The 12982-nt window shown below is 46.5% G+C and overlaps 1 protein-coding gene across 1 annotated transcript; it reads right to left on the bottom strand.

Moving 5' to 3' along the window:
* Positions 1 to 227: 227 nt before the first annotated feature.
* Positions 228 to 12337, bottom strand: rbm38 (RNA binding motif protein 38; the record flags this gene model as incomplete). Its single annotated transcript, XM_080854101.1, has 4 exons — positions 228 to 813; positions 7503 to 7557; positions 9224 to 9347; positions 12128 to 12337. 4 exons carry the CDS (start codon positions 12335 to 12337, stop codon positions 486 to 488), a joined length of 717 nt encoding a protein of 238 aa, XP_080710227.1. The 3' UTR covers positions 228 to 485.
* Positions 12338 to 12982: the final 645 nt, after the last annotated feature.

Raw genomic sequence — 12982 nt, 5'->3', positions numbered from 1 at the left:
CTAGTTTTAGAGAAAGCCTTTGCTTGTTAATCATCCACCACCTCCATTTGTCCTGAGCAGTGGAGCTTGGCCCAGGCCCGACTCTCCCCTGCTTTAGGCCTCCCCCTGGCCTCTCTGGGAGTGTACCTGGGCCCCCTTACGTCCCCACCCTCCCTCAGCCACAGTCCAATACACAGCCAGGGCCCTGAGTCCACTGAGTTCATATAACAATCATACCAACAGCACAGACAATAACAAAGATACATGTTGAAAAATAACATTAATTATAATATTAATAAATGGTAAAAAAAATTGTAGGACTAATGTTCATTTAAACTAATGTGTTTTTGTTTTTCTTTGCTTGTTTGTAAAAGTACAACAAGAAGCCCTTTGGGAGCGACTGGGGTCTCCACTTGATGGCAATGAGTCCCACGCTGATGACATCACGGCCCTTCATCTCATCTTGATGATGTAATAGTGCAATAATCTACTCCACCCGCTCCTCTTCACTGCAGGCGGTCCAAATGCAGCGGCTGGGTGGGGTACTGGAGGAAGGCGGTCGCTGCTGAGGTGGGTCCTGCTGAGAGAGAGGGTGGGACAGGCGTAGGGGTGGCAGCAGCAGAGGGTCCCATGTGGGTCGTGGTGGGGTAGGTGTAACTCAGGAAGCCTGGTGAGGCAGCGTAAGGGTACTGCTCGAAGGCAGCAGATGCATACTGCGCGTAGGCCGCGCTGTAGTCCAGATAGGGGGAGCCCATGGCGGACGTGACCTGGCTTGGTAACACCAGACTAGGCTGAACGTAGGCCTGGGGGGAGTACATATACTGCTGAGCCAACCTGGAGAAAGAGAAAGGGGAGAGAAAAAACAAAGTGATAAGAGAAAGAGATGACAATTAATTTCGAGTTTATAAGTCTCAGTTCAGTTTAGTGTACTGAACTCCCCTAGGACATCCAGCGCCTCTAAAGCATCTAATAGTCTACCTCCCACACTCAAAAGACAAATACACAAACACCCCCCCACCCACCCACACACACTCCCTCTCTACACTCACTCATTTTGACAAGCACACTCTGCAAACACACAAACACTCCAACTCAAAAAACAAATACATACACTAACAAACACACATGCAGATATGTACACAGACACAGTTTGCAGAGAGAAAGAGAGAGAGGAAAAGAGCGAGAGAGAGAGAGAGAGAGAGAGAGAGAGAGAGCTAGAGGGGGCACCACCCCTGTGAGGTTGGAGTGCAGGGAGCCATGGGGTTGCTGTGGAGGGGGGTGGGTTGGGGTTGCCTCTCATCTCTCCTACACGATGAGGTCATGCCTCTGGGAGGTAGGAGGTTGCCAAGGAGAGGAGCGAGCAGTCATGAGCACATGAAAACACACTCACAGAAATACTCTTCAAGCTCATAAACACGCATATATACATGCACAGATAAATGCGCTCCTTAACAGGCATGAACATACACAGACGCACACACACAGACGCGCACACACACACAACTCAAAAATGAAATAATGAAACTGACACACACACACACACACACACACACACACACACACACACACACACACACACACACACACACACTCGCTGGGGTAAGCGATGGGTATGGGTGGTGTGTGCTCCATAGGACAGAATTTACGGATCTCATTAGAACACTGGCCCCAACCCACGAGAGCCTGCCATCCACAATGCCACACCCGGAGTGTTTCACTCACCCCTGGATGCAATTATCACCAGCACTGCAAACCAGAGGACCACTATAAATAGAGAGAAGAGCTCTCCAGAGGAAGATTCATTATCACAGCCATTTGGGAACTACGCAAGCTCAGACACAGACACACAGACACACACACACACACACGACACACACACACACACACACTATGTGTGCATGCATATATACGCACACAGACAGATGCACATAAACATGACAACAATAATTACAACTGCGGCAATGACAGCACTACGCAAGGCATACAAATACACACCGAAAACTCACACTTCCAAAACGCTCACACAATCCCCCACAGAGGTCTCCCTCGATGAGCATTCATGCATACAAAAAAAACATGAACGTATAGGCACACATTACTTTAATCTTAGAAAGAATCATGTCTTGGGTGAGGTTACTGGAATTTCCTGTGTTTTTCCAGGGGATGCGTTTTCTAGGGTTGGCCAGTAACATCCATATGAAATGCTTCAGATGAACATGAATTAAATGGCTAAATGACAATGCCAAAGTGTTATGTATGCACAACAAAGACACCAGGCTCAAACAAAGATTGCTCCTAACCTCTTCTGATGGCATTGCAATCCCTTCTCTCTCTCTCTTTCTCTCGCTCACCCACTCATCAACCTAAACACATCTACACACACAAGCGGGTGTGATGGACAAACACACCACTGAAGTTATTTTGGAAGCCTCTGGGTTGCTTACCCCTAAACACAGAGATCCAGGCCTGTGTGTGCTTATCAAACACCCACGCCTCCCAACACACACACAGTTCCTTATCTCTTCTCCGCCCCCACACTAGCATGCAGAAACAAGGGAATACTGAAAATCTCAAAATAGGAAACCCATAGCCTGAAACCTATCTGGCCTCTCACTCCAAAATCCTGTCAACACGCAAGCCACCACACACACACACACACACACACACACACACACACACACACACACACACACACACACACACACACACACACACACACACATCTGCAGTGTCATTCTCCTTCTGTAGCCCTGCTTTGTCCTCTGCTGTGGGCTGATGTATTGGGAGTGACAGTGGCTTGGTAGGAGAGGCAGAAGAGGAGCCCTGCCTCCTGCCTGTCCCTTCTTGCTACGCTATAATACGCAAACGGACAGACAGAGAAAAATAACTGAAGGGTAGATGGAGATAGAGGGACAGGGAGAAAAGACAAAAGGTATGGGTGAGCAGATCAGCGGTGAGAGAGCCAAAGATAATGAAGAAAGTAGACAGATAGAGAGAGATAGTGGATAAACCGAGGGGGGATGGAGGGAGATAAAATCGAGACAGAGAGGCAGAGCGAGGGAGAGCAGATTGTGCCTAATGAAGAGATATGCAGTGGGCGTCTCGTGGCGTCCGCGGAGAGCAGCAAGGCTGAGAAATGGCAAATGTAACTTGTGGAGTTCAGCCTCGGAAAACACGCTGCCCTGAGCACGCAAGTGTGAAATTCTGCTCCGCCGCTCCCCTGCCCTGCCCTCCCCTCCAAGGTCACGTGGGGTCATTACTCCCGCCGGGGGCTGAGGAAAGAGCTCTGTGGCCTGTGCCGCCCACTACGCCGCTTCAGACCCAGAGGAAGATCGAGCGAAAGAAAAATGGAGAAAGAAAGAAAGAAAAAAGGAAAGAAAAAGACAGAGAAGACACATACACACTAAAATGAGACAAAAAAGGAGCCACGCCGAGAGGAAGAGTGAGATGGACAGGAAGACAGACAGCTGTGGCTCCCTCCTCTTTCACCTGCGTCTGAACGTGGGGACAGCTGAGTCCCAGGTAAGGGCTGAGGGGAGATGAGGAGTAGTGCAGCAGACAATGGCCCAGCACACTCTTCACCAGGGGCTCTGTCTGTTCCTGAAAGTTTCACATGCTCATCATGAAAGGAAAGGAAATAAATTAGTATTATTTGGAGTTCTTTCTTGGTCTCTCTTAAGGCCGAGATATACTCAGTTAAGGAGCATGAATTGCTACGTGCTTACGCGTTGCGTTGGGGGTGTTGCCAAGAAATTCACCGCCAGAACAATAGGCTGTGCAGGGCCTCTTGCGCTTGCGCTTACGCTTACGCCTCTGACCATAAATCGGCCTTTAGGATGACTGCAGCACTAGGAGAAACCTTTGAGAAACCGGTTCAAGTAGTTGGTTCTCTCAGATTGGCCATCTTGGAGGATCTGCCGTGTTTTTTGCTCCACTCATGCACACAGACGGCTGATCCCATTCCTCAGTTTGATACCTCTGGGTCATGCTAATCAATCAGTACAGAAGGCTGAACACTGGTGAGGATCTTTCCCCTTTTCTCTGAACCTTGGCTGCAGTGGAATAGTCAAAAAAGTTACATCCTATGTCCTCTCCTGAGCACTTTTCCTTGAGCTCCATGGATCAAGGTCAAGGAAAGATGGGAAAGAGAATAATAATTTAAAAAAGACAACCGCGTTGCTAAGTGAATCCGACTGCCCTTAATCCAGGCAATGTAATTATGCAACGACAGATCTTTTTCTCAAGTGGTCCAGTGTACCCTATGCTAAAGGAGATGAGAAAGGAAGCACTGAAGCACCTTTCCTACGCATTTCGATAATTTGACCAGCTCTCATCATGGCTGCCACTTAGAAACTTCCAGGTCATTTCACTCAGTTAGGAACCTTCCTAAGCAAGAAAAACACTATTCTAAGTAAGCTCTTACTAAGGACACCCCCAATACTGACCTCACCAGTATGGGATCATATAGGAGAGGAAACCGTAGGGAAAGCTCATGGCCCTAGGCACTGGTTGTGAGCCCATGATGGTGGGTTCAGCTCAGCCTCTAAACGTGTGGGCTTGCTGAGCGAGAGGTTTATAATTAGCCCCCATGGGTGAGGGCAGATACGCCAGAGGGGAAGAGAGAAACGACAGAAAAGCTTCCCCCACCTTCAGGGAGAACCAGAGAAATGAATGAGAGAGAGAGAGAGAGGAAAAGAGGAGACAAGAGACAATCACAGAGGACATGGGCTAACGCTAACCTACTTGAAAGTGACTGAAGGAGTGGGAGTTTGCAGTGGGGGAGGCGACAGAGAGACCGGAGAGTGTTTTGAAGGTGGCACAGATGCTGTGGATGAATGATCCGCACACTGCAAGTTCAGCAAAGTTAGGATCTTTAGTTTACTCTGCAGCCCTCCCCCTCCTCCACTCCCTGCCCTCCCCCAGCTCTGTTCTGCCTCTCCCCACCCAGGGCTTAATGTTCCCAGTGTCTCCCAGTCTCTAATCCCCCTCTTTAGTGCCTAGCCTAGCCTAGTGCAGGCCTAGCCTGTGTCTGTTTGCACAGGAAATGTGCAATAGCCTTCCACCACAACCCTCTTCCTCTTCATGGTTTTTAAAAAAAAAGAGGGAGGGGAAAATAAGAGAAAATGGTGCCAGCCTCTGTGCGTCTCTCTCCAGAGAGAAGCGTGATGTGTGCCCTGCCAGCGAGCAGATGGGTGTTGAGGCCGGCGTGCCAACACAGAGCCGGGGCCACGGGCACAGGGCTTCTCCTTCAGACCCCTCCCCCGGGCTCCCCCTTTACCAAACAAGGACAGGCCGACCGGCCACAGAGGGAGGAAAGAATCAATTTAGCAACAGAACAAAAAAAGAACTGTTTTTGTCCAAGTAGTGACAGAGTAGTTGGTGAGCAAACAAGGAGTTACAAAACCTACTTTGGAAAGAGTTCATGTTAACTTTGACTGCAGTAGCCTCTACATAAATCTGGACACTGTTTAAGACATGTCGTCATATATTACTCAAGCTTTGCCCAGCATGTCTCTCTTCAGCATTCAAATGAAGTGTCTCTCTAAAATAAACTGCCTAAGTGCTGTTGCGTCCACGGTTTAAACACCATGAGCCTCCCATAATGGACTCAGAGCACCTGTCCCAACAAAGACATTTCACACAGTCAGCAGCACACAATGGGCTTGTAAACTAGCTTAATCAGACATAATGGAACTCTACCATAGGCAGACGTAAAAAGGATTCAAATTGGGATGAACTGGTAAAGCTTTTTTTCCCCTCACACAGCCATTTGATGTGTGTGCAGTTCACCTCCTTTAAGGGGTTCAGAGCAGCATCATCAACTGAACAGGACAGTTTTCCTGGGTTTGGTTTTGCTTTACAAGCAATGCAACACACAGCTAGCAGTCTGAAGTAAAAAATTAATACAAAAAAGTATCCTCACATCCACACAATGTTTATTAAGGTCTGTAAACAGGGTTTATTGATATGTGTGTTAAAGGTCGTTATCTGCTTAAGAAGATGAGGAAAGAGGTGTGGGCAGCGACGCCCAGACACCTCCATTGAGTGGGCAACGGATCTGTCTCATAGTCAATGCAATCAAGCCACATTCACTAATTCATAAGCCCTTAGGGCCACTCCCAAATCCCCCTTAACCAATCCTCTTCAATAATTCAAGAGTGGCAGCTGAAATTTTAATAATCATTGAGCCGTGAAGTTTAAACTGGGCCTTCTGAAGGGGTCTCCTGTCCCTCTCTGAAAAATCTGGAGCCCCTCCTGGACCGACCTCACAGCATAACAAATGTCATCGTTTCCATGGTTACGACGAGTGGAGGGGACCAAACTGTCCCTGCACTTCGTAAACATGAAGACGAATAACAAACTCATCCCAACTTTGTGTGGCTAATAATAACAGTGTACGTCATACCGTTTTTCTTCTTCTTCTTTCTTCTGTGTTGTTTTTAAACAGACTTGTCACAACAGCGTCACAGAGAGAGAACCAGTTCCTTAGTCACAGTGGAATATTTTGGAACCCATTACAGAGGATTGGAGTGTTTTCCTCTGAGACTGACAAAGGTCGTCCAATCAGAGGATGGAGGTAAGGAGGACATCCAATCAGAGTGCAGGTGGTAGGAGAGCAGAACCTCCATCATGTCCTCCACAGCCTGACACCAGACAGAGACTAGACCCCGAGCCCTCTCCTCTAAACAGGCTTCGTCCCCACTCCAGACCCTACAAGACCTGTTTACACTACAAAGTTCCTGCAGCGGTGACAAGTATGTGTGAGTGAGTGTAGGTGTGTGGATGTATGTGTGCCAGTGAAAGTGGGGGGAAATTGTTTATTAAAGTGCATTATTTTATTGCCCATGGGAGTTTCTATGTATGCATACTTAGGCATACACATACGAGTGCATCCAGTATGTGTCCCTAAGACTATGTGTGTGTATATATATATATCTATCTCACACACACACACACACACACGTACGTGTGTGTGTGTGTGTGTGTGTGTGTGTGTGTGTGTGTGTGTGTGTGTGTGTGTGTGTGTGTGTGTGTGTGTGTGTGTGTGTGTGTGTGTGTGTGTGTGTGTGTCGCGTATGTGTAAGTATATGAGACTTGTTGACCCTGCTGACAAGCAGGTCAGGCCTGACGGGGAGAGGGGAGCTGGACTCCTTAGCGCACTAATGGCCTGTGAAAGGAGCCGAGCACAGAGCAGCAAGAAAAACAGGCCTGGGCCCAAAATAAACCCACGGTAAACAGAGCCAGGATAGTAAACACACAACCCCAGACAGAGAGAGAGAGAGAGAAAGAGAGAGCCTGTGTATGTGTATGAGAGAGCGTCAGCATGAGTGTGTGTGTGAGACAGAGACACAGAGAGAGAGAGAGAGAGAGAGAGAGAGAGAGAGAGAGAGAGATCAAGGAGACAGAGATGAGACTCTTCTGTTTGGACAGAACTTTCACAAAGATGAAATGATTGTGAAGAGAGACATGGATAGACTGATTTCAGGATGAGAAAAGATGTGTTCTGTGGTGCTCTGGCTTACCCATACTGTCTCTGTAACAGAGAGGGGTGGATCTGCTGCACACCAATAGAGAGACCTGTAGGGTACAAAACACAAGGAATTAGGAGGGGGGGAAATCACATTTCTGAAAAGAAAGACACAAAGTGAGAGATAGAGGAGAGATCACATAACACACACACACACATGGGGTTAAAGGCAGTGGTCGTTTGATCTTTTAGTTAAATTATACCATTAGACCACTTCTCCTTGATCCTCGACTTCCCAGTTCTTTTTTTTTTGCTCAGATTCTTTTCTTTCCCTCCCCCACCCTTTTCTCAAAACATCCATCCCCCCCCCCCCACCCCACCCACCCCCAGTTCTCTCATTGCTTATGCCTCTCTGCCTTCCCCTGTTCACTCACTGAACTGAAAAAACTCCAGCCTGTTTATTTGAAAGCGCAACAGCCAATCTGGAGAGACACTGATGAGAAACATCTCTCGCTTGACTAACTCTTCCTGCAGCTCTGCCCGACTTGCCCTCTTGCTTTCTGTTTCTCTCTCACACACGCACACAAAAACAGAGATGATGAGAACACATCGGTGACTACCCAGCACTCACAATGCATCAGCTGAGGCTGAGTCAGACAGGTCAGACACAGCCCCCCTGAACTCTCAACAACCCCCCCCCCCACACACACACACACACACACACACACACACACGCACACGCACACACACACACACACACACGATTTACGATGAATCACTGAAGAGGCCGAAGATAGAAGTAAAGACTTGCTCTCCTGCTCCATCTTTATCTCCATTTCTCTCTGCTCTCCCTTTTCCTCTTCCCGGGGCACGCATTCATTTCAGGCATCTCTCTAACAGTTCTCTGCCCTCTGCTTCCTACTGTTTGTGGATAAAACAAGCGCGCCGTTTCACTTATCAGTATCCCCAACAGATTACAAAACACTTGGCCCATGTTTCAGCATGGCCCTAAGTTTCATGAAAATTGGCCTGGCAGTTTCTTTCTTAAACCTGTTGACAGGCAAACAGACAGGCAAACAGACCGACAGGCAAACAGATCGACAAGAAAAACACCAACGAAAACATAACCTCCTTGGCAGAGTCAAAGGAGCACGGATAGTGGATCTTCAGGACTTTCAGGCTAGTGTTAACATGCTTGAGGCCCTATGGAGCACAGCACAACAGCAGACGAACAGATGTTTTGGAGCGAGTCTATGATGAAATGTCAATTTGTGGTGAGTCAGTGTGTGTGTTCATTCTAACTGTTAGGTGTTGTGTGTGTGAGAGAGGACAGAAACTATTGTGAAGCAATGGGAAACGGCTGACGGCTTGCAAGAGCTGTGATTACGTGACACAGACACAGACGGAGCCATGCAGCAACAACACATGCCTAAAGCTCACAGGGAGACAGACACAGACTGCAGTAATGGTAAAGGCTGTCTGGCATCTCTGTTGCCTCCTTGCTTTGGAGCTCTGGGCATATTACAGAGTGACACAGAAAGACACGCAGTAAATCTGTGGACACCACAGCCAGACCTGACATTTTGGTCTGCAGTCTTAAAGGGGTAGTTCCTTGACACTGTCGAAACTTTGATTTATTAGGGCTACTGAAGTAATGTGGATTGGCTGGAATAGTGTATGGCCCATCTACAGAGCCAGGACTGTGTACACACCTACTTATCCTGAAGGTAACGGTCACCGTTTGTTTAGAATTTCCCCACAGGGAACACGACTCACCTGTTTGTGGGCTGCGAGGCTTTGCTCCCAGGTAGGCCAGGTTGACGTTGGCTTTGCGGCCGTCGATGATGGGGTTTGGGTCTTTACAGGCTCGTTCAGCTGCCCCCCTGTCGATCATAGTAACCTGACACAGAAATAAAAGCCATGTCAACAGGAAGTCATACTACATGCTATACATTGCCAATGTCAGAACATAATAGAGATGAGTGCTGCTGAAGAATCATCCCTTCCCAACATGGAGATCTTCTTAAAAGGAGCCAGTGCATGATGAAATTAAATTGATTAGGTGGCAAGATCCAAGGGGGAAATCCCTGATGCTTTCCCCTCTTTCTTTCCCTCGCTGTTGCCACCTTAATCTAACTAACCCATTTAAACTCCATTTTGAGTCTTGGGAGAAATGTTTTCCAATTTGTGCTCCGAAATCTTTGTAGTCGTTTCAGACTCAAGGGCTGTGGGGTAGATTGGCAGGCATGTCCCATGAGCTCACTTAGCCTATGAAAGAGTGTGTGATCTTGAGAGGGTGGGCACAGAGGGATATGGAAGTAGAATAGCCTTGAGTATAGTGAAGTACAGTTGAATATGGTACAGTACAACACACTGGAAAACATGAAGGAGGTGATTGAAATAGTGTACTGTAGTACAGCAAACTTGTTTGGAACTGACCTAAGTACAGCACAACAGACTAGCTACATTCAGTGGAGTAATGCAGTGTAGACTAGGATTGACCTAAGTAGAGAAGAAAGTAACCGCTCAACTGGATTCTAAGAATGCCCTTAAGATCCATGTGAAGGGTCATAAACTGTGTGTGAGTATGTGTGTATGTTACATCTGAGCACATCTTCCATCTGAGCTATGCACACACAGTTATAACCCTATCTGCTGTAGTCTCCTGGGCTAAGAGGTTATACAACAGCATAGAAGCAGCTGCGGAACAGTCTCTGGCCTCTGGTTTCTATCACACGATCAGCAGAGAGTAATGATTTGGCTTTCTCCAAGGAAGAGGCTATGTGTTACAAAAACACTTGTGAAGGCTATGTGTTACAAAAACAGTCAAACATTCTTACTTGCGATCAACAAAAGTACATACACACAGGCCCACAGCTGTGGCCAGATTAATTATCCCAGTAGTCACAAGCCCGGTAAGTAAAATGATGAAACGGAGAACAGTGAACACACTGGGAAAACATCAAGGCTATGGAGCCCTTGTGAGAATTATCTCTGTAGTTCAGTCTCTCCTCTCGTCTTTGGGTTGAAATTCTTTTAGTGGAATTTGTGTGATTGAGGTTTGTGGTGGTGGGGGTGTCAGGATATTCAAGGGTGCAAAAAACGAATGACAATAGAGAGAGTGGAAAACACGCCGTTTTTCCCTCCCTTTTTTATTTGACACCGCTTCTGACACGTACAAGATTGCACCTTGGCAGCAAGTGGAAAGGGGAAGTAAAAACAAAACGAAGGCCTTATCTCAAAGCCCCAACTGTCAGAGGGGAGCTGACTGTGTCACACTTCTGTGGCTGCTGCTGAGCAGCCTTTGGAGGGATGAGTCTCACACACACACACACAGAGAGAGCAAGAGAGAGAAAGAAAGAAAGAAAGAGAGAAAGAAAGAAAGAAAGAGAGAGAGAGCGAGAGAGAGACTCATCAATATAACATTGTCTTCAAGCAACCGGGTAGATCTGTTTTAGTCTAGTTGCTTTGTACCTCCATATTAAGTAAACAAAGACAGTCAACCTACTGGAATATCAGCAATCTCCTCTAGGCCGGTTAGCTGTATTTGAACCCAGGCTGAATGGTAACCGCAGGACTAATAGCAATTCACTGTAGGCCTACAACACTGGTTAATGCCTTTTTTGTGATGGAGTGATATCTGACACACTTCTAAAAGAATAATCTATTTATGGTGTTATATGACACCCACAACGTTTCTCTCTCACACACGCGCACACACACACACACACACACACACACACACACACACACACACACACACACACACACAACTACAGAATTGTCCATGTCATACACTTTGCTCAATATCAACAAGGACTACATTTAACGTTAAGCGCTCCCCCATACATACTGCTTTTAAAGCTGCCCTTTGGACGCACATACTTATGGACATATCCCTCTAATTCGCAAATGTACTACAATCACTTGAGTCTTTAGCACAAAATCCATAGATTTAATCCGTCCAAATGGCCAATTACTGTCCACAACTACCAGTAATCACCCAGTCAAGCCTGAAGACCATGCGTGTGTGGGGAAAACCCGTGGCTCAACATTAATGATATACAAAGAAAGAGCTGTAGACTGATTTCCCGTTGGATATTTTTACTCGTTCACCAGGGTCATCTGGCATGAGCCTACACCTGGAACAATAACGAGCGTATCTAGAACAATGAAACATCGCTTCCGGAGGGAAACAGACGAGTACATTTAACCTTGAAGTAGGCTGAAGACACGTGTCCATCAGTCCCTATCTCTCTGTGTGAGGGGGGGGAGACGAGGAGAGAAAGATGAATGACTTTCTCTCACCAGTGGACTATTTAACAGACAATAGTAAATAGTTTACATGGACTTCTATGATTTAAAATTCGTATCTCACCGAACATGCAGCTATCCTTACAAGGACGTGCCAGTTACTTATTGAATAATTAGCAGACGGCAAAAGGCAGGTCGGTTCTATCAAACCAATCGAGTCTTTTTTAGGTGAATTAATAGACTATTTTCAGTTTGTCCGTTTACAGCCAACGTCAGAGCTATAGGCTTATAAGTAGTTGAATCATTAGCCTCCTTTGACCAGTAGGCACTAGAACTCCTATTAACATATGCGTCGCAGTCATACAACTATAACACAGAGATGTTAGTTCATCTGAGGAAATTTGCTTTTTTCCAGTGTCTACTTACAAATCCGTATCCTCGCGATTTCCCGGTCTGTCTGTCAGTTATTACAACTGCTTCGTCGATATCCCCGAAAGTTTCGAAATATTTTCGAAGAGATGCATCCGTGGTATGATAAGGTAAACCACCCACAAATATCTTTGTGAAAGTAGTGTCTTTTTTAATTGTAGGATGCATTGTCTCCAATGTCCCCTTAACAAACTGGTGCAAAAGCATTTGATTTGCTAGCGCGCAGAAGGTACAAAATCTAGGCTACAGCCAAACAAGTAGCCCAATTTACATAAATAACTTCAGAGATAATAATCCCACTTTTCGATTATAAAAACGAGGTAGGTAGTTTTTTTCCCCTTTACAAAACCTGGCAGTGCTTGCCGCTCCAGTCCCAGTATTATTTTCTCTATTCCATGTCCTGAAGGATATCGGTAACGCTCCGGTTTAGGAGAACGCCTGTCCTAACTGACAGGTGGCTTTGAAGAGTCACCATATGAAGCACCAGAAAGATTCTTATAGGCGATGTGAGATGAGAACGCCTCTTCGCTTTCACGTCCAATATGTAGTTGGAGCGTCTCACGTTTGGTTACTCCTCCAAGTTATTTGCTTCTGACGTCCAAGGTCCGCCCTTGTCTTATTGCCCCACCCCACTTAATCCGTCTGCACCTGCCTTTGTCTCTGAATTCTGGAAATAAAGACAGAAATCGTGACTTTTCCCTGAAATTTTACTGATTGGCTAAACACACGGCATGGGCTCATAGTGTAACCTATTTAAAATACATGACTATCAATACACTGCATCGCAGTTATACACTAATAAAGAGCAGGCATGGCTTAGTATTTTTATGTAGGATACTTTTAACTCCATTC

Source organism: Sprattus sprattus (genome assembly GCF_963457725.1).
Source record: "Sprattus sprattus genome assembly, chromosome: 16".
Lineage (NCBI taxonomy): Eukaryota > Metazoa > Chordata > Actinopteri > Clupeiformes > Clupeidae > Sprattus > Sprattus sprattus.
Note: the sequence above shows the minus strand (reverse complement) of the source record. Positions and strands in the feature narration are given on the sequence as shown.